This window comes from Nicotiana tabacum, chromosome 4 (genome assembly GCF_000715075.1).
Source record: "Nicotiana tabacum cultivar K326 chromosome 4, ASM71507v2, whole genome shotgun sequence".
NCBI lineage: Eukaryota > Viridiplantae > Streptophyta > Magnoliopsida > Solanales > Solanaceae > Nicotiana > Nicotiana tabacum.
The window spans coordinates 143385806-143409265 of NC_134083.1; the positions used below are offsets into that span (position 1 = coordinate 143385806).

At 38.4% G+C, this 23460-nt stretch overlaps 1 protein-coding gene and 1 pseudogene across 1 annotated transcript; both read left to right on the plus strand.

Moving 5' to 3' along the window:
- Positions 1 to 5264: 5264 nt before the first annotated feature.
- LOC142180239 (agamous-like MADS-box protein AGL80) lies at positions 5265 to 6204 on the plus strand. Its single transcript, XM_075251188.1, has one exon. The coding sequence runs from the start codon at positions 5422 to 5424 to the stop codon at positions 6142 to 6144; it is 723 nt and encodes a 240-aa protein (XP_075107289.1). The 5' UTR covers positions 5265 to 5421; the 3' UTR covers positions 6145 to 6204.
- Positions 6205 to 8399: 2195 nt separating this feature from the next.
- LOC107807982 (agamous-like MADS-box protein AGL80) lies at positions 8400 to 10670 on the plus strand (annotated as a pseudogene).
- Positions 10671 to 23460: the final 12790 nt, after the last annotated feature.

Genomic DNA, 23460 nt, shown 5'->3' on the forward strand with positions numbered 1-23460 from the left:
TGCCTACCTTTTATGTTGGAAAGTACTGTATTTGGACTTAGCTGTGAAGCTCGTCACTACTTTCAGTTCTTTATTTATTACTGTTACTTGCTGAGTTGGTTGTACTCATACTACACCCTGCACTTCGTGTGCAGATTCAGGTGATCCCAGACACAATGGGTGTTGATTCTTTCACACAGTTGATTTTTCGGAGATTCAGAGGTAGCTGCCATATTTTGCAGACCTTGTCTCTCCTTCCCTATCCTTTTGTTTATTGTATTTGGTCTCAGATTATTATAGATCATGTTTTTCACACTTGTAATATATAGATGCTCATGTACTCAGTGACACCAGATTTTGGGAGTATATTTATATTCGGTATTTGTGGGATTTTTCCCTTAGAAATTAATTATTATGATTTCAATATTTAAAAGAAATTGTGGGTTATCAAGGTTGTCGGATTGCCTAGTATTGGGATAGGCGCCATCACGACAGGTGTAATTTTTGGGTCGTGACAAGCCTCGAATGCATTGTGATATTTAGTTGGTTTGTGAAGCTAGGATTGTTATGAGCATGTTGTCTTGTTGTTGAATAAAATTTTGAATTATGGCATAAAGTAAAGGGAAGTATGTGTTGAGGGAATATGCTAAAGTTTATCTGTTGCTATCAACAATAGTCATAGGTATGGTGTGCTTCAGATGTGCTAAAAGAAAATAAAGTGCTCAAGGTTAGTGTGAATTGGTGGTTGACTCGAGGACGAGCAACGTTTAAGTGTGGGATAGTGATGTTTTGAAAAAATGCTATATTTTTAGTACATTACTAGCCTTACATGTTGTTAGTTTAGTAATTAATTGTGCGACGTTTGAGCTAAATTATGTTATTTTATGTGTAGGAGCATCGCAAGATAAAGATTAGTGAAGGTTGCACAATAAGAGGACGAAAATGAAAGAAAAGAGCACAACAAATGCCAAGCACCTAAACTGTGCTACAAGCCAAGCATAGCCAGCTCGACCGCGGTACAGGCCAGGTGTAGCCAGCTCTGTAGCCAAGTTGACCGCGCTATAAGCCTGGCCTCACGAGGTCTATAGCCCGATGATCAAAAGTGCGTGAATTAAAAGACTCGGACCCGGATTTGGACTGGGAGACTTAAACCCTAGCCTATAAATACTCCCTAAACATGTCTAAGAGGGAGAATATTTTTTGAGAGGGGATTCGACCAAAGAAGGGAAGAACACACTAGGAGCAAGGCGGAGAATGTTTCTACAAGTTTTTCACTTCCTTCTTCCAATTTTCATTATTGGTTATGAATTCTAGTATTGTAGTTTTGCATACTATTATAAATAGTTAACTTGTTATCTAGGGTTTTGATGAAACCTTTTGTAGGATGAAGTATTATTACGTTTTTATATAATTGAGCCGTTGGATTTCTCTACTTGTTCAACTACATGTTTATTGTTATTGATTGAATGAACATCAATTGTCTGTGCCTATTTAGTATGTGTTGTTTAGCACAGGGTATATATTTAGGTAGTTGTCGAACAACATCACTCCTAACGTATGCGAGGAATCAATATAGAGGGTTTAGAGGTGGGATTAGGAATAATGAAAATTTGGTGCAATCTTAGTGATCAGTGAATTAGTGCCAGCTACCGTAGTTTGGAGGAGTATGTCTAGTAAATTGTGGTACTTGCTCGGACGAGAGTTACGACACCCAAAGTACTCACGGTCGGTACATAATACTTAGGCGAAATTATAAATGGCGTAGCGGGAAGGATTCTGACAATTGAGGAAATAATAACTCTAAACCTCCTTAATCTTATCTCTAGCCCTTAGTCTTGTTAGTTGATAATTTTACTACTTTTAGTATTTGTTAATTAATTAGTTTAAAATAAAAATTACAATCTTTATAACTAGGAAATTATATGAACTTGTATTTCTTAGCAATACTGAACAGTTGTAGCTAACTCTTAGTTCTCTGTGTGATTCGATTCCGGACTTTTAGACCGGATTATATCTGCAGCGACCGCTTATCCTATTAAGAACTGGAGTTAGGCGTGATCATTGTTATTATTATTTTATTATTATCTTTTATAGCAACTAAACTCGCCATTAAAAGTAAAAACAAATGTGCTACATAATATATTTTAGGTAGGTCGTTACTCCAAAGATGGTGTCAAATAAAATGGTGACAGTTGTGAAGGTTGAGTAGAAATAAACTTGACATTTGTGAAAGTTGAGTAGAAATAAAATGGTGTCAAATATTTTGAAGAACTAAAAACGCAAGAAGTATTATATAAATTGGAACGGGTGAGTATAACGACCCGACCGGCCGTTTTGAGTATTATAACCCCATTTCTCCATTTACTGCTCATGTTATGCTTTAGAGTTGTTTTATGACTTACCGTGTTAGTTGGTTCGGGTCTGGAAGGATTTCGGAGTGAAATCAGACGCTTAGTCTCATAATTAAAAACTTAAGTTGGAAAAGTTTACCAGATATTGACTTATGTGTAAACGACCTCAGAATTTAATTCTGATGATTCCAATAGCTCCGTATGGTGATTTTGGACATAGGAGCGTGTCCGAAAAATTATTTGGAGATTCATAGTGGAATTAGGCTTGAAATAGCGAAAGTTGAATTTTTGGAAAGTTGACCGGGGGGTTGACTTTTTGATATCGGGGTTGTAATCCGATTCTGAAAATTGTAATAGGTCCATTATGTCATTTATGACTTGTGTGCAAAATCTGAGGTCAATCGGATTTGATTTGATAGGTTTCGGCGTCGTTTGTAGAATATTAAAATTTTAAAGTTCATTAGGCTTGAATTGAGGTATGATTCGCGATTTTAGCATTGTTTGAGGTAATATGAGGGTTCGACTAAGTTCGTAAGGTGTTTTAGGACTTGATGGTATATTTGGTTGAGGTCCAGGGGGCCTCGGGTGAGTTTCGGAGGGTTAACAGATCGAATTTGGACTTGGAAGAAAATTTGAAGGTTTCTGCCATCTGATGTAATCGCACCTGCGGAACTTCCATCGCACGTGCGAGCCTTCCATCGTAGATGCGTCCAAGCGTTGCTGGGGCTTCGATCACAGAAGCGGCAGGTAGCCGAAGAAGCATCCCCGCACCTGCGGGCATTTGATCGCAGAAGCGCAAGGGCGCTTGGTGAGGCAGCTTCGCAGAAGCGGACAACTCCTCACAGAAGCATGTGCGCAGATGCGCACAAAATCCCGCAGAAGCGGAAATCCCTGGGCAGTACAAAAATAAAGGGGTTCCGAGCTTTTACCATTTTTGGGCATTTCAAGCTCGGGCTGGGCGATTTTGAGCGAGGTTTTCACGAGAAATCTTGAGGTAAGTTACCTGTGATCATTTCTACTTAATAATATTGAATTATCATCTAATAATCCGACTAGATTACATATTTTTTAGGTGTAAATCGGGGATTTGAACTTAGGAATTTGAAAATAAGATTTGAAGATTTGGAGGTCGAGTTGAGGTCGAATTATGGTAAAATTAGTATGATTAGACTCGTGGTTGAATGGGCTTCCGGATTTTGTAACTTTTGTCGGGTTCCGAGACGTGGGCCCCTCGAACGATTTTTGAGCTAAATTTCGGATTTTTATAAAACAAATTAGCATTTTCTTATGAAATTAATTCCAATAAATTTTATTGACTGAATCGAATTATTCGTGGCTAGATTCGAGGCGTTTGGAGGCCAATCACGAGGCAAAGGCTTAGCGAAATAAGAATTTCACGGTTTGAGATAAGTAACCATTTTAAATCTGGTTTTGAGGGTACGAACACCCAGATTTTTGTGTCATGTGATTATTTTGGAGGTGACACACATTCTAGGTGACGGACGTATGGGTGTGTACCGAGGGGATTGTGACTTGGTTCGTCCCGTAAAACTGTAAAGTTGATTAACTTGTTGTTAGCTATATGCTCGCGGGTACCTATCCCCAGTGAGCGCGGGTACCCATTGAGTGTGAGTGCTGAGGGCTGAGAGTCGAGTAGTTGAATTGTAAATAAGTTAATGAATTTAAATTATTGACATTTGTGAAAGTTGAGTAGAAGTAGAATGGTGTCAAATATTTTGAAGAACTAAAAACGCAAGAAGTATTATATAAATTGAAACGGGTGAGTACTTAGTAGCAGTATTTAACTTTTTCCCTATTTTACGTTTTAATCAGTTTTGAGCATGTGATTCATGTATGTCTTGGTTAGTTTGCACATTAATTATAATTTATTGTCTGTCTATAAAATTATGGGCTCTAATGAGAAAGAAATGTAGTGTCTCTAACGTATGATTTATCTATTAATTTCCAAATTGATTGACTACATTTTTATCCATGTATCTAATGACTACATGAGATCACATAGAATAACAGTTATAATTTAATCTTAAAGTTCACCAAAGTTACCTTCTATTTGGCTTGTGTATTAAAATATTTATATGCACCATAGGATCCGTAAGATGTATGAAATTTACACACATCGTACCTTTTGTTGATCATATTAAAGTCTGTGGATAAGTCAAAGACAAATTTCATCTTGCAAATTTTGTTATTATTAGTCGTAATTTGTTGTAGAACTATTATGAAGATTTTCTTGATATTTCAAGGGTAGAAAAAAAAAATTCCTTTTTTTGGTATTAAATACTGCAGATTTTATTTTTGTCCGTCAATAAAAAGATGTATTATTAGTTGGTTAAATATGAAGGAAAAAAACTACGCATTTACTGGCTAAGGTAGGATAATCAATTTTGTACCTCTTCCTATGTTTGCTTTTTGAAAGCATTAAAGGTAAACAAAAATAGGAATTTTTTTAGTAGGATTATGCCGCTATAATTCGGACAGTAGTGGTAGTATGAACATCAGGGCTATCAGTGGCTCCTACTTTTGTAATGATGCATATTAATTATATATTATATAGTACTAGCTCTTTTTAACCCCAAAAAATAGATTAATCAAATTCTGGTACAAAGTATATATTACAGTAGTTCAACAAAGCCCCAAGTTACTCAATCTTTTATGTTTCTGTACAAACTTAGCTAGCTTATAATATTACGACTTGGTTGATAAAATATCATATATGATTACAGAAAACTTGATAAAATATCATATATGATTACAGAAAACTTCTTACCAATATTATTTATTTATAAGTTTAATCTTTTTCTTCTTGAAAACACATATATGAGTAGTAATCAGGAAAAACAAAATTGTATATAACAAAATGTAATTAATGTAAATATTTGGCAGTACTAAATTCTTTCCAAATATCTTGGGTCATCAACGTCTCCTTCCAGCTATGCAAACAAATGCAATATCTTCCATATTAATTAGAGAACATCTTCACTTTTGTATATAACATTGCCATTCCAAGCAACAAAAAGCACATATCTACCAAATACTTTCACCTTGTTTGCAAATTTGTTGAGGGAAAAAAATGACAAGGAAGAAGGTGAAGTTAGCTTTCATAACTAATGACTCGGCAAGAAAAGCAACATTTAAGAAAAGGAAGAAGGGTCTGATTAAGAAGGTGAGTGAATTGAGCACCCTTTGTGGAATTGATGCTTGTGCTATTATTTATAGCCCTTATGAAAACCAACCTGAGGTATGGCCAAACACCATGGGAACTCAACGCGTGCTCGTGGAGTTCAAGAGAATGCCAGAGATGGAACAGAGTAAGAAAATGGTGAATCAAGAGAGTTTTATCAGACAAAGGATTGCAAAAGCGAGCGAGCAGCTGAAGAAACAAAGCAAAGAGAACAGAGAGAAGGAGATGACTGAAGTTATGTACCAGTATTTGGCTGGAAAAGGGCTGCAAAATTTGAACTTGGTAGATTTGAATGATCTTGGTTGGGTTATTGATCAAAATTTGAAGGAGATTAATAAGAGAATTGAAGCATTTAAAAATGGGGCTTCCACTTCTTCTTCTTCTGCTGCTGTTGTTTCACAGGCTGCTGCTCCTCCACCAGTGGAGCAAAAACTAGTGGTGGAATTAGGGTTGGAGGGGATGCAGAGGACACAAACAGAGTGGTTTAATGATTGGATGAATAACAACACAAGTGAACAACAAATTGGATTTGGACATGGAGATGAGATGATTATGCATAATTTTAGTGATAACCACAATACTAGTGTGTGGCCTAATGCTTTCTTTCCTTAGATTTACTTTTCATGTTATGTGATTCCTTTTGCATGGAGTTTATTTCTATGTTTTTTCCTTTTTTTCTTTTTTTAATCCTTGTTATTTTCTGAAACAGATTCAATTCATAATGGGTTTTTATCCTCTAATTAATCCTTATTTTTTGCTTGGTCCATTTGGTGTTTGAAACCAGGCCATTCCTCCCGCAATACTTTTCAGTAACAATCTGGGCGGCTCAATGGCCTAAAGTCAAACTTTAAAGAGAGGTCTTAAATTTTCTTATAAGAAATATCATATATACTTTTGAGATGCAAAATTATTGCTACTAATAATATTTTGTATTAGACTTCTAGAAAGATTTTTTTCCCTAGTTGATAATATAGTCAACCCGTTTATTTTCTCTTGAAACACTATTGATTTAAAGGAATATTGTATCAACTTTAATTTTAAAAACTTCTTTCCACTTAAACAAATATTATCGAAACTGTTAACAATATTTTATAAATAATATAGTCATTTAAAAAAGAATAAAAAATTTTAATAAATAATTCATACTTTCTAGTTGATAACCTCTAACATCTTCAATATACATTTCGGAGAAAAAGAACAAGAAAATTACGAACTTTTGGAGAAAACTAAAAAGGAAGCACTATATTTTAGGAGTCTTTTTCAATTTCCAATTTTAGCTTAAATTGTCACGTTAATCAAAGTCATATACTCCAGTCTTGAAAGTGGACTGGTCTATTTCTACCCACAAGAGACTACGTATAAGTCTACTTCTTTTTCTTTTTAAAAAAAAATACCTATAATGTATTATTGACAGAAATTGGGGTCCCAAACAGTGTGGGGCCTAAAGCAATTGCCTCACTTGCTTCACCCTCCAGTCGCCTCTTGTAGCAATCAGAAATTTATTCCTTTCTTTTGATTGTTTAGAATTCATGATTTCAGTAAAATAAATTAAGCTAATGCGGTTAATTGAAGTTGGCAGTACTCCTTGTGCAAGCACGTAACACAAGAGAAATCCAAGAGTTGCTCTTTCATATCAAAGTGCTAATATGAGAAGAAGAAATGGGATGGGGATTTCATTTCTGTTGATATCACATATGAAGTTACTATTGCTTGTTTTATGAATTATGGACGTGATTGGAATTTGGAAACTTATAGTGTTACAATACAATATATAACGTTCTACAAAATATATAATCCGACCATGAATTCCTTGCATTATTGTGAAATTTAGGAGATAATGATGAATGGTACAAAATATTTTTGATAATGAACCCGATCTGCCCATTAATTTCAACTTTATTTCCAACTTAGTATATGCACCACAGGAAATAAGATTTTCGGTGGTGATATTTTGTTGCGACCTCTTTAGTCGCCACCAAAAGTAGTATGATATGTCGCGACACATTTGTTTACTTTTAGTGGCGTGTTTAGTCGCTACAAAAGCTAATACTAGCAACACAACATGAGCGGATGCAAATTCAAACTGCTCCAAGCCTTGGTTGAAAAACTTCTAAAATAAAAATAAAAATGGTCTCAATTAGCCAATATTTTTTATGGAAAAAATAATACTTTGAAGAATAATCTACTTGGCTTCAACAACTTACTCTATGTTCGTTACTATTAGAGCACTACATGAAATAAAAATTTTATTAATGTCGTTTTGTGGCGATTTATCTAAACTTTATTTCATGATGCATTTTCTTACTTTTTGTGGCGAGATTAGTCGCTACAAAATCTAATCATAAAAATAATATAGCACCATTCCCCACTCTTGTTGTTCTTGACCCCTACTTCACTACTTCCATTCCCCAACTCATCTCCAGACGTGTAAATTCCTTTCTAATTAATTAAGTACCCCACCACTCTCCACCTTCCAGCTCTCCTAAACCTAAAAGAAAAAGGTGTATATATATATACATCGCCATCGACCTTGAACGAGGGCGATTTTCGGGTTATGTACGAGAAACGGGATGGATCGACGGAGAAAATCGAGTTCGGGTCGGAAATCGGCGTCGAAAATTACGACGTACTCGCAATCTTTGACATAATTATGCTTTAATCCTTCTTTAAGAGCTCCAGCTTTGTAACCACCGCGGGATTCTCTTATTTAGTACGTTATGTCAAGTCCTTTGCTTGCCCACCTTAGGCATTCTGTCTCAACCATATCCTATCATAATAATTAATATTTGATTAAGGGAAAATACATCAATATTAATCGTTATTAATTGAGTTACATATCTAGTGGAAGGAGAAATTTAAGGAAAATAATGTCCGTTTTGGTAGGTGAATAATGTGTCATAAAAGATCGACATTTTCAATTAAAGCTAAGTTAAATGATATACAAAAGAAGGGCCAAAATTCAACAGTTGTACTCCAGATTAGAGGGTCAGAATATATAGAAAGAAGTGTAAACATTAAGTAAAGGGTCAAAACTCCAGATCTTATATAAGGATTACATTACAAAGATCAAGGTACCAAACTTGAAATCCAGGCATTTTCTTAAAAAGGCTGTGATTAAAAAATATTTATCGAAGTACGCTGTTAAATGTAGTACCATGTGCATTGTTGTTTGTATTTCGCAATGATTATGATTTAAATTGTAAAAAAAAAAAGATGCTTACATAATTACATTGGAAATGCAGTTTTAAAGGACTGTTTGGATTAACTTAATGATAGGATCAGTAGAATCATCAAGAACTTGAATCACGGGACGATCCGACGGCCAGGAAAGGTTACACGCAGCTCCAATAGAGATCTTATACACCTAAACCAAACAAGCCATATGGATTTCAACAACAAAAAACTAAACACAGATTCAAGCAAATCGAGAAATTAAACACACATAATGATGAATTTAGTTACCTCTCTTTCATTAATCATGGGGATTTGAACAAGAACCTTAGGAAATCCAGCACTACTAATTAGAGAACATGTTCATATTTGTATATAACATTGCCATTCCAAGCAACAAAAAACATCCAAAGATCTCTTGTCAAAACTAGCACATATCTACCAAATACTTCCACCTTGTTTGCATATCTGTTGCATCCAAGGAAGAAAGAAAATGACAAGGAAGAAAGTGAAGTTAGCTTTCATGACTAATGACTAGGCAAGAAAAGCAACATTCAAGAAAAGGAAGAAGGGTCTGATGAAGAAGCACTACTAGAAATTCGGCAAAATCCGACCAAGGTCGACCGATTAATTTTGGTCGGTCAAATAACCGGCCAAAAAACCGACCAAAGTTGGTCGGTTTTTCAAAATATTTTATTTTTTAATTTTTCTTTACGAAACCGACCAACTTTGGTCGGTTTTCTTTAGCGCAAAAATGCAGAAAACTATTTTTGAGCCCCGCAAAATTTATTTTTCAAGAAACCAACCAACTTTGGTCGGTTTTTCAATTAAAATAAATAAAAATTAATATTAAAAACACCAACCAAAATTGGTCGGTTAATTCGGCCGGTCATTTTAAAAAACTGACCAACTTTAATCGGTAATTTTATTTTTTAATAAAACCGACCAACTTTGCTCGGTTATTTTCATGCGAAAACACAATTAAAGAGTATATCTCAAATAAAAGACAGTCTTAAAATAAAATGCACCAATGGTCTAGTGGTAGAATAGTATCCTGCCATAGTACAGACCCCGGTTCGATTCCCAGATGGTGAATCTTTTGATTACATAATTAAAAAATCGACCAACTTTGGTCGGTTTTTTTTTTCAATATTATTTTTTTGAATTTAATTGACCGATCAACGTTGGTCGGTAATTTCCGATCAACTTTGGTCGGTATGTCTTTCCGACCGTTAAAATACCGTCCACATATAAATGGTCGTGTTTTGGTCGGTAATTGGCCATAACCGATCAACTTTGATCGGTTTTTTGGTTGGTGTTTAGCGGATTTCTAGTAGTGAAGGTGGGTGAATTGAGCACACTTTGTGGAATTGATGCTTGTGCTATTATTTATAGCCCTTACGAAAACCAACCTGAGGTATGGCCAACACCATGGGAGTTCAACGCGTGCTCGCGGAGTTCAAGAGAATGCCAGAGATGGAACAGAGCAAGAAAATGATAAATCAAGAGAGTTTTATCAGACAAAGGATTACAAAAGCGAGCGAGCAGCTGAAAAAACAAAGCAAAGAGAACAGAGAGAAGGAGATGACTGAAGTTATGTACCAGTGTTTGGCTGGAAAAGGGCTGCATAATTTGAACTTGGGAGATTTGAATGATCTTGGTTGGGTTGTTGATCAGAATTCGAAGGAGATTAATGAGAGGATTGAAGCATTTAAAAGGGGGCTTTCACTTCTTCTTATGCTGCTGTTGTTTCACAGGTTGCTGCTCCTCCACCAGTGGAGCAAAAGCCAGTGGTGGAATTAGGATTAGAGGGGATGCAGAGGACACAAACAGAGTGGTTTAATGATTGGATGAATAACAACACAAGTGAATAGCAGATTGGATTTGGACATAGAGATGAGATGATTATGCCTAATTTTAGTGATAACCACAATATTAGTGTGTGGCCTAATGCTTTCTTTCCTTAGATTTATTTTTCATGTTATGTGATCCATTCTGCATGGAGTTTCTTTTCTGGATTTTTCCTTTTGCCTTATTTTTTGTCCTCGTTAATTTCTGAACCAGATTCATGTTATTTTTTGCTTTGTCCATTCGGTATTTGATTGTTTAGAATTCATGGAATCCGTAAAAGAAGTGATAAGTGAAGCTAATATGGTTTATTGAAATTGGCAGTACTCCTTGTGCAAGCACGTAATACGAAAAAAATCCAAGAGTTGCTTTTTCATATCAAAGTGCTAATAAGAGAAGAAATGGGATGTGGATTTCGTTTCTGTTGTGATATAACATATTTCAAACATGACATTACTATTGCTTGTTTTATGAAATATAGACATGGGATGTGGATTTCGTTTCTGTTGTGATATAACATATTTCAAACATGACATTACTATTGCTTGTTTTATGAAATATAGACGTGATTGGAATTTGGAAACTTATAAAGTGTTACAATATATATCGTTCTACAAAATATATTCTGACCATGAATTCCTTGCATTATTGTGAAATTTAAGGGATAATGATGAATAGTAAAGAATATTTTTGATAATGAACCTGATCTGCCCATTAATTTTAACTTTATTTCTAACTTAGAATATGTACTACAGGAAATAAGATTTTCAGTGACGATGTTTTGTTGCGACCTCTTTAGTCGCCACCAAAAGTAGTACGATAAGTCGCTCTTTGGAGTAACGACCTACCTAAAATATGTTATGTAGCACATTTGTTTTTACTTTTAGTGACGAGTTTAGTCGCTATAAAAGCTAATAATAAAATAATAATAACAATGATCACGCCTAACTCTAGTCCTTAATAGGATTAGCGGTCGCTGCATATATAATTTGGTCTAAAAGTCCGGAATCGAATCCCACAGAGAAGTAAGACTTAGCTACAACTGTTCAGTATTGCTAAGAAATACAAGTTCAAATAATTTTCTACTTATAAAGATTGTAATTTTTATTTTAAACTAATTAATTAATAAATACTAAAAGCAGTAAAATTATCAACTAACAAGACTAAGGGTTGGAGACAAGATTAAGGAGGTTTAGAGTTATGATTTCCTCAATTGTCGGAATCCTTCCTGCTATGCCGTTTATAATTTTGCCTAAGTATTCTCTACCGATCGTGAATACTTTGGGTATCGTAATTCTCGTCCGAGCAAGTACCACAATTAACTAGACATATTCATCCAAACTACGCTAGTTGGCACTAATTCACCGATCACTAAGATTGCACCAAGGTTTCATTATTCCTAATCCCACCTTTAAACCCTCTATATTGATTCTTCACATACGCTAGGAGTGATGTTGTTCGACAACTACCTAAATATATATCCTTTTTTTAAGCAACACATACTAAATAGGCACAGACATTTGATGTCCATTCAATCAACAACAATAAATACGTAGTTGAACAAGTAGAGAAATCCAACGACTCAATTATATAAAAACGTAATAAGACTTCATCCTACAAAAGGTTTCATCAAAACCCTAGATAACAAGTTAGCTATTCATAATAGTATGCAAAACTACAATACTAGAATTCATCACCAATAATGAAAATAGGAAGAAGAAAGTGAAAAACTCACAGAAGAATTCTCCGCCTTGCTCCTAGTGTGTTCTTCCCTTCTTAGGTCGAATCCCCTCTCAAAAAAAGTTCTCCTTCGTAGACATATTTAGGGAGTATTTATAGGCTAGGGTTGAAGTCTTCTAGTCCAAATTCGGGTCCGAGTCTTTTAATTCACGCACTTTTGTTCACCGGGCTATAGACCTCGCGAGGCCAGGCTTATAGCGCAGTCAACTTGGCTACAGAGCTGGCTACGCCTGGCCTGTACCACGGTCGAGCTGGCTATACTTGGCTTGTAGCACGGTTTAGGTTCTTGGCATTCGGCACTCGGTACTCACACTCAGTAGGTACGTGCGTTCACTGGGGTGTGTACAGACTCTGGAGGGGCTCCTTTAGCCCAAGCGCTATATCAAGTCAATCATGGCATATAATAATGAAACATTCTATGACGCGCAACTCGATCCCATAAATATCCTCACAATTAGGCCCTCAGCCTCACTCAGTCATCAACCTCTCCAGTCTTTCGGGCTCAAGATGTCACGAAAATCAGCCCAAAATGATAATATGATGTATCAATAAATAGCAACAGAGACTGAGACATGATATGAAATGAATGAACATGACTGAGTGTGAAATTACAATTTGAACATATAATTCAACCATAGAAATGACCCCAGCAGGTACCAACAATAACAACATATGTCTAAGCATGATTTTTAATACGAGTCTTAGCTCAAGTTTCTCTAACACCTAGAGAATACACGGATATCAACAGATTATTCAACTATACAGTTCAATGGAATTTGACCAAGTCATAATTCTTACGGTGCACGCCCACACGCCTGTCACCTAGCATGTGCGTCACCTCAAAACCAATCACATAACACATAATCTGAGGTTTCATACCCTCAGGACCAAATTTAGAACTGTTACTTACCTCAAACCGTGTAATTCTTTATTTCACTATGCCTTTGCCTCGTGAATTAGCTTCCAAACACCTCGAATCTAGCCACAAATAATTCGATTCAGTCAATAAAATTTATTAGAATTAATTCTATAAGAAAATACTAATTTTCCAACAAAATCCGAATTTTAGCTCAAAAATTGCCCGTGGGGCCCATATCTCGGAACCCGACAAAAGTTACAAAATCCAAAATCCCATTCAACCACGAGTCTAACCATACCAATTTTACCAAAATCCTACCTCAACTCAACCTCCAAATCTTCAAATCTTATTTTCAAATCCCTAAGTTCAAATCCCCGATTTACACCTCAAAAACATGTAATCTAGTCAAATTATTCGATGATAATTCAATATTAAGGAGTAGAAATATACACAAGGGACTTACCTAAAGTTTTCCCGTAAAAATCTCGCTAAAGAATCGTCCAACCCGAGCTTGAAATGCCCAAAAATGGTAAAAGCTAGGAACCCCTCTGTTTTTTGTACTTCCCAGGGGTTTTCACTTCTACGGAATTTTTAACCGCACCTGCGGTCTCGCAGATGAGAGAATTCCTTCGCTTATGCGGCTTCATCGCTTCTGCAGACAAGAAGTACACTTCTGCGGAGTCGCACATGCGATGTTTTCTTCGCTTCTGCGAAGCCATCTCCCTTCCCCTTTTTCCGCTTCTGCGTGCATTGCTTCGCATCTGCGACCTCGCAGGTGCGGAAATTTCTTCGCACCTGCGACCACTGCCCCTCTTCACGCCTGGCCGCTTCTGCGTTGGGATGGTGCACACATGCGGCTTCGCACCTGCGATCAGACCTCCGCAGGTGCGAGAAAACCAGAAGCAAAATTTCCAGTAGTGGTTTTAAGTCCGAATTTATCCGTTAGCCATCCGAAACTCACCCGAGACCCTCGGGACTTCAACCAAATATACCAACAAGTCCTAAAACACCACACAAACTTAGTCGAGACTTCAAATTACATCAAACAACGCTAAAACCACGAATCATACCCCAATTCAAGCTAAAAGAACTTTGATACTTCCAATTTCTACAAACGACGCCAGAACCTAACAAATCACGTCCGATTGACCTCAAATTTTGCACACAAGTCATAAATGACATAATGGACCTATAAAAATTTCCAGAATCGGATGCCGACCCCGATATCAAAATGTCAACCCCCGGTTAAACTTTCCCAATAATTTTCCGGCCGCGCTCCTAAGTCAAAAATCACCATACAGAGCTATTGGAATTATCAGAATTCAAATTTGAGGTCGTTTACACATAAGTCAACATCCGGTCATCTTTTCCAACCTACGTTTTCAATTATGAGACTAAGTGTCTCATTTAACTCCGAAATCTTTCCGGACCCGAACCAACTAACCCGGTAAATCATAAAACAGCTGTAAAGCATAAATTGAGTGGTAAATGGGGGAACAAGGTTATAATACTGAAAACGACCGGTGGGGTCGTTACATTCTCCCACTCTTAAACAAACGTTCATCCCCGAATAGATTTAGAATCATACCTGGAGTCTCAGAAAGGTGTGGATATTTGCTCTGTATCTCCTGCTCAATCTCCCAAGTAACTTCTCTAACTGGCTGGCCTCTCCACTGAACCTTCACTGATGCTATGTTTTTTGACCTCAGCTTTCGAACCTGCCGGTCTAAAATAGCTACCGACTCCACATCATAAATCAAATTATCGTCCAGTTGCACTGTACTGAAATCCAAAATATGAGACGGATCCCCAATATACTTTCGGAGCAAGGATACATAGAACACTGGATGAACACCTGATAGACTAGGTGGCAAAGCAAGTTCATAAGCCACCTCTCCAATCTTCTTAAGTACTTCAAAAGGCCCAATATACCGAGGACTCAACTTGCACTTCTTGCAGAAACTGATCCTAAGAACCCCTTAAAATCAATGACAAGCGCGTAGCATATCCTCCAATATCTGGATAGTGCGCTCGAACTGTCCGTCCATCTAAGAGTGAAATGTTATACTCAACTGAACCTGTGTGCCCAATTCTCGCTGCACTGCTCTCTAAAACTGTGATGTAAACTGTATGCCATGATATGAAATGATGGACACTGGCATACCGTGTAGGCGAACAATCTCGCGGATATAAATCTCAGCCAACCGCTACGAAGAATAATTAGTACCAACTGGAATAAAATGCGCAGATTTGGTAAACCGATCCAACATCACCCAAAGAGTGTCAAACTTTCTCAAGGTCCGTGGAAGCCATACTACAAAATCCATGGTAATACGCTCCCATTTCCACTCTGAAATTTCAAGTCTCTGAAGTAATCCTCCCGGTCTCTGATGCTCGTACTTTACAGTTGAAAATTTAAACACCGAGCTACAAAGTCAACTATATCTTTATTCATTCGCCTCCACCAATAGTGCTACCTCAAATCCTGATACATCTTCGTGATACCTGGATGAATGGAGTACCGCAAACTGTGAGCTTTCTGGAGAATCAACTCACGCAAACCATCTACATTAGGCACACATATCCTCCCTGCATCCATAATATGCCATCATCCCCAATAGTGACTTCCTTGACATCACCATGTTGAACCGTGTCCTTAAGGACAAGCAGATGGGGGCCATCATACTGACTTTCTCTAATACGATCATAAAGAGAATACTGAGAAACCACATAACCCAAAACTCGATTCGGATCGGAAACATCCAATCTAACAAACTGGTTAGCCAAGGCCTGAACATCCAAGGCTAAAGGCCTCTCTGCTACCGGTAAATATGCTAAGCTGCCCAAACTCTCCGCCTTACGACTCAAGGCATCGACCACCACATTAGCCTTTTCGGGATGATAGAGAATGGTGATGTCATAATCCTTAAGCAACTCCAACCACCTCCGCTACTGCAAATTAAGATCCTTCTATTAAAACAAATGTTGTAGACTCCGATGATCAGTATAAACCTCACAATGGACACCGTACAAATAATGCCGCCAAATCTTCAAGGCGTGAACAATAGCTGCTAAATCAAGATCGTGGATCGGATAATTCTTCTCATGTACCTTTAACTGTCTGGACGCATAGAAAATCACCCTACCGTCTTGCATCAGCACTGCGCCAAGACCAATAAGTGATGCATCACAATACACAGTATAAGACTTTGAACCTATATGCAACACTAAAGGCTGTAGTCAAAGCTGTCTTGAGCTTCTGCAAGCTCTCTTCACTTATTTGACCACCTGAACGGAGCACCTTTCTGGGTCAATTTAGTCAAAGACAAAGCAATAGACGAGAAACCCTCCACAAAGCGACGATAATAAGCGGCCAAGCTGAGAAAAATCCGAATCTCAGTAGCTGGAGATGGCCTGGGCCAACTCTGAACTGCCTCTATTTTCTTCGGATCCACCTTAATTTCTTCACTAGACATTGTGTGTCCCAAGAATGCCGCCGAACTAAGCAAGAACTCACACTTAGAGAATTTGGCCTAAAGTATCTCCTCTCTCAGCCTCTATAATACAATACCCAAGTGTCGTGCATGCTCCTCCTGGCTACGTGAATACACCAGGATATCATCAATAAATACCATGTCAAACAATTCAAGATACGGCTGGAATAAGCTATTCATAAAGTGCATAAATGTTGCTGGGGCGTTGGTCAGCCCAAATGACATCACAAGAAATTCATAGTGACCATAACGAGTCCTAAATGTCATCTTTAGAATATCCGAATCCCAAATTTTCAACTGGTGATACCCCGATCTCAAATCAATTTTGGAGAATACCTTCGCTCCTTATAGCCGGTCAAATAAATCATCAATACGCGGCAAATGATACTTATTCTTGATTGTAACTTTGTTCAGTTGCCTGTAATCGATACACATCCACATAGTACCATCTTTCTTTTTCACAAACAGAACCGATGCACCCCAAGGTGACGCACTAGGCCTAATTTCCTAAAGTTGCTCTTTTAATTCTTTCAACTCATTTGGTGCCATACGATATGGAGGAATAGAAATGGGCTTAGTGCCCGGCACCAAGTCAATACCGAAATCAATATCCCTGTCGGGTGGCATACCCGACAGGTCTGTAGGAAATATATCTGGGAAGTCTTGCACAATCGGTACTGAATCAATAGTAGGAGTATCTGCATCAACATCTATCATAAAGGCCAAATATGACAAACACCCCTTCCAAACCATACGTTGGGCTTTCAAATAAGAAATTACCCTGCTGGGAACATAATCTAGAGAACCTCTCCATTCGACCTTCGGCAACCCTGGCATCGCCAACATCATAGGCTTTGCATGACAATCCATAATAGCATGACATTGAGACAACCAATCCATACCCAGAATTACATCGAAATTAACCATATTGAGCAATAAAAGATCAACTCCAGTCCCCCAGTAGTTACCACACATGACCGGTACACACAGTCCACAATAATAGTATCGCCACTAGCGTAGATACACGAACAGGTGAAATTAAGGACTCACGGGGCATATCCAGATAATGAGTAAAATACGATAAAACATACGAATAAGTGGAACCAGGGTCAAATAATATAGAAGCCTCCATGTGGCATACTGGAATAATACATGTGATCAGTGCATCTGAAGCAAAAACATCTGGCCTGGCAGGAAAAGCATAGAATCGGGCCTGACCGCCACCTGATCGGCCTCCCCCTCTTGGGCGACCCCTAGCTGACTGACCCCCATCTAGAGTTGGCTGGGCAGGTGGCAAAGTAACTGGTGTTAAAGTCGTAGTCTGACTCCTCTGCTGCACTGCACCTATCGAGCGACGAGGACACTGTCTCCACATATGCCCAAATTGCCCGCACTCAAAGCAGCTCCCCGGTACTGGTGGTGGTGTAGACTGAATCGGGCCCCGAGAACTAGAATAACTGCTAGAAGCACCCGGTGCAAATGAACCCTGAACTGAAGGGGAACGGGATGAAATCTGGGCTGGAAGGGCACTGATAGATGACTGGCTCTGATGATAACTATGTGAACCATGGCCGGATGACGCACCACAGTGAACTGGACGACCTGTCTGAGCGTGTCTAAAAGAACGACCCCTACCGTGGTAAAACTGACTCCCTGAAGGAACACCGCTAAAATAACCTGGACCACGAGGCCTCTTGGCCTCCCTCTCTCCACGTTCCTGACTACGAACCATCTCTATATGCTGAGCAATGTCAACAACCTCATCAAAAGTAGCACCAGATACTCTCTCCCGAGTCAAAAGTAACTGTAGCTAATATGTGAGGCCATCAATGAACCTCATAATCCTCTCCCTATCAGTAGGAACCAACTAAACTGCGTGATGAGCCAACTCAGAAAATCTCATCTCGTACTACGTCACAGACATACCATCCTAGCATAACTAATCAAACTGTCTGCTCAGCTCCTCTATGCGAGACTGAGGCACAAACTTCTCCAAAAAGAGAACGGAGAACTCCTGCCATGTAAGTCTTACTGCACCGACCGGCTTGCGTCTCTCATAAGCCTCCCACCAACTGAAGGCAACCCCAGAAAACTGAAAAGTAGTGAACGAGACCCCACTGGTCTCCAGAATAGCCGCTGTCCGAAGCATTCGTTGGAACTTATCCAGAAAGCCCTGAGCATCCTCTGACTCAGCACCACTAAATGATGGAGGTCAAAGCCTCCCAAATCTCTCAAGTCTCCTCTACTAATCATCTTCCATAACAGGAACTATTGGGGCCTGAGCAGCTACAGCCGGCTGGGCTGGTAGTGCCCTCGGTATTTGAAGTCCCTGTACTACCTTATCCGGAGTATCGGCAATAGGGGTATGAGTACCTCCCCCGGCCTGAGAAGTGGTAGGTGCTGCCTGAGCCGAAACCACCTGAGCAAGGCCAGTGCAAACTGTCAATATCTAGGCCAAAGTCTCCTGAAGGCTTGGAATTATAATAGATGCAGCTGGTGCCTGAGCTGGTCCCGCTGACTCAACTATATCCGGAATCTGTTCCTAAGCTGGAGCAACTGGTGGTGTTACAGGTGCTGCTCCAACTGCTGTACGAGCTAAACCTCAACCTCTACCACAACCCCGACCTCTTGCGGCCCTAACTGGTAGCACTGGTGGCTGACCGTCCGATTCGGTAGTACGTGTCCTTACCATCTGTGAGAGAATAGAATAACAGAAATTTAGTTTCCGGAATCAACAAATTTGCACGACAGAATACAAGGAGGTGAAATTTTCCTAAGGGTTCAACAGCTTCTCGAAGATAAGTACAGACATCTCCGTATTGATCCGCAAGACTCTATTAAACCTGCTCATGACTTGTGAGACCTATGTAACCTAGGCTCTGATACCAACTTGTCACGACCAAAAAATCAGACCTATCGTGATGGCTCCTATCCCATTACTAGTCAAGCCGACAACCTTGATAACCCACAATTTCTTTTAAATATTGAAAACATAATAATTAATTTATAAGGGAAAAATCCCACAAATACCAAATATAAATATACTCCCAAAACCTGGTGTCACTGAGTACATGAGCATCTATACATTACAAGTCTGGAAAACAAGGTCTATAATAATCTGGGACCAAATACAATAAACAAAAGGATAGGGAAGGAGAGACAAGGTATGCGAAACATGTCGGCTACCTCTGAATCTCCAGAAAATCGATTGTGTGAAAGAATCAATACCCACTGTGTCCGGGATCACCTGGATCTGCACACGAAGTACAGGGTATAGTATGAGTACAACCAACTCAGCAAGTAACAATAATAAATAAAGAACTGAAAGTAGTGACGAGCTTCACAGCTAAGTCAAAATACAGTACTTTCCAACATAAAAGGTAGGCATGCTTTCAAGTTCAACATTTAAAACTCCACAGTAATTTCATATCAAATTTGACTAAAACAGAAATATTGTCTTTGAGAGTTTTCCAAAACAATGATATATATATGACAGCTGAAATGTAGCAATAATGGAATCAATGCATCCTCTTAGAGTAACAGTCACTAAGTCCTCCCATTCACTCCAACCTCACAGTCACTCTTTCCTCACAATCTCTCATTCCTCTCAAACACTCAGTACTCGACACTCGGTACTCGCACTCAGTAGGTACCTGCGCTCACTCAGGGTGTGTACAGACTTAGAAGGGGCTCCTTCAGCCCAAGCGCTATATCAAGCCAATCATGGCATATAACCATGAAACATACTGCGGCGCACAACTCGATCCCATAAATATCCTCATAATTAGGCCCTCGGCCTCACTCAGTCATCAACCTTTCCAGTCTCTCGGGCTCAGGATGTCACAAAAATCAGCCCAAAAAAGATAATATGATGTATCAATAAATAGAAAAAGAGACTGAGACATGATATCAAATGAATGAACATGACTGAGTCTGAAATTACAATATGAACATATAATTCAACCATAGAAATGACCCCAGTTGGTACCAACAATAACAACATATGTCTAAGCATGATTTTTAATACGAGTCTCAGCTCAATTTTCTCTAACACGTAGAGAATGCACGGACATCAACAAATTATTCAACTATAAAGTTCCATAGAATTTGGCCGAGTCACTATTCCTACGGTGCACGCCCACACGCCTGTCACCTAGCATGTGCGTCACTTCAAAACCAATCACATAACACATAATCCAGAGTTTTATACCCTAAGGACCAAATTTAAAACTGTTACTTACCTCAAACCGTGTAATTCTTTATTCCGCTATGAGTGTGCCTCGTGAATTGGCCTCCAAACGCCTCGAATCTAGCCACAAATAATTCGATTCAGTCAATAAAATTTATTAGAATTAATTTCATAAGAAAATACTAATTTTCCAAAACAATCCGAAATTTAGCTCAAAAATCACCATGGGGACCACATCTCGGAACCCAACAAAATTTACAAAATCCAAAATCCAATTTAACCTAACGATACCAATTTTACCAAAATCCAACCTCAACTCGACCTCCAAATTTTCAAATCTGATTTTCAAATCCCTAAGTTCAAATCCCTGATTTACACCTCAAAAACATGTAATCTAGTCGGATTATTTGATGATAATTCAGTATTAAGGAGTAGAAATTATCACAAGGGACTTACCTCAAGTTTTCCCATTAAAACCTCGCTCAAAAATTGCCCAACCCGAGCTTGAAATGCCCAAAAATGGCAAAAGCTCGAAACCCCTCTGTTTTTGTACTGCCCAGGGGTTTTCGCTTCAGCGAAATTTTTAACCGCACTTGTGGTCTCGCAGATGCGAGAATTCCTTCGCTTTTGCGGTTTCATTGCTTCTGCAGATAGGAAGTCCGCTTCTGTGGAGTCGCACATGCGACGTTTTCTTCACTTTTGCGAAGGCATCTCCCTTCCCCTTTTCCGCTTCTACGTGCATTGCTTCGCACCTGCGACCACTGCCCCTCTTCATGCCTGGCCGCTTCTGTGTTGGTCTGATGTGCACATGCGGCTTCGCACCCGCGATTAGACCTCCACAGGTGCGAGAAAACCAAAAGCAGAATTTACAGTAGTGGTTTTAAGTGCGAATTTATCCGTCAGCCGTCCAAAACTCACCCGAGACCCTCAGGACTTTAACCAAATATACCAACAAGTCCTAAAACACCACACAAACTTAGTCGAGCCTTCAAATCACATGAAACAATGCTAAAACCACGAATCATAACCATATTCAAGCCTAATGAACTTTGAAACTTCTAATTTCTACAAACGACGCCAGAACCTATCAAATCACGTCTGATTGAACTCAAATTTTGCACACAAGTCATAAATGACATAAAAGACCTATTCAAATTTCCAAAATCATATTCCGACCCCGATATCAAAAAGTCAACCCCCCGGTCAAACTTTCCAAAAATGCAACTTTCGCCATTTCAAGCCTAATTCCACTACGGAGCTCCAAATAATTTTCCGGACATGATCCTATGTTCAAAATCACCATACGGAGCTATTGGAATTATCAGAATTTAAATCTGAGGTCGTTTACACATAAGTCAACATCCGGTTAACTTTTTCAACCTAAGTTTTCAATTTTGAGACTAAGTGTCTCATTTCACTTCGAAATCCTTCCGGACCCGAACCAACTAACCCGGTGAGTCATAAAATAACTGTAAAGCATAAATTGAGTAGTAAATAGGGGAACGAGGTTATAATACTCAAAATGACCAGCCGGGTCGTTACAGGCTTGAACACTTAACATCGGAGAGACATCTTATAACGTCACCTATACCTTGCGAAATTATGTGCCCTCACAACAAGATCAAAGGAGTAAGTCGAATCCACACATTCGAATCAAATACTCAAATATATTTTTAGGACTCATATAAATCAAAGAAATTTCTCACTCTCACAAAGAATTCACATACATGCACAAAGTACCATTGGCTTTCTCAACTATGTATTTTTTTCTCTTTTCCAATTTTTCTCTTCTTTACAATTTGTTTGCCAGTAGTGTATTCTTTTACAAAACACGGGCACCTTTTCTCTTTCAGTTCTTCACTCAAAAGCCACCCAAGTTCCCTCCTTATTTCTTCTAGCACTCATTTTATAATTAAAGTGATTTAAGAGGTACAAGGATCAAAACAGTGACAATTCAAAACAAAAGGGTATAGGCTTGTAATGTTGTTGCCAAATAAAAGCTTATAGGCTCAAAAGGATTGACTAGGGATAATTTTATTTGTGGTACGCATTAAGCTCAAAAAGATCAAAGAAAGTCTAAACATTTTTCAAAACGAGCAAAACCTAAAATTTTGCTTCAACTCACATGCCAGACAAGGTCTAGACTCAAATGAAATAACATGGACTACATAAATTCTCACCACACATGGCACATGACTCACTAAGGATGGTTCCATTCTGACTCTCAAACAATTGCAAGTATTCACGGAGCCACAAAATATTAAGCATTAAGTACAAAGTAAACACAAGCTAAGAAAACGAGACATAGGCGTCAGTAGACATGCTATCTAACTCAATAAGGCATCATAAGCAACTTCAAATCATAGGGAAAGTAATACACATGCTAGAGCCTACATATGCTACTATCAAACTAGTCGAAGGCTCCTAGCAAATCTCATTCTTCTCATCCTTTTATTCTCTAAATCCTACTCTAATTTAAAGATTAAAAAAAACTACTACCCTGTTCAACTACATCCCGTGAAAACAAACCGAGGAATAAAGAAAAACCACGAGTGATTATTACTACCTAAAAGAATAAAAAGACATATTTTTGAATTTTTCTGTTTTTTCATTAAAAAAATTTGGTT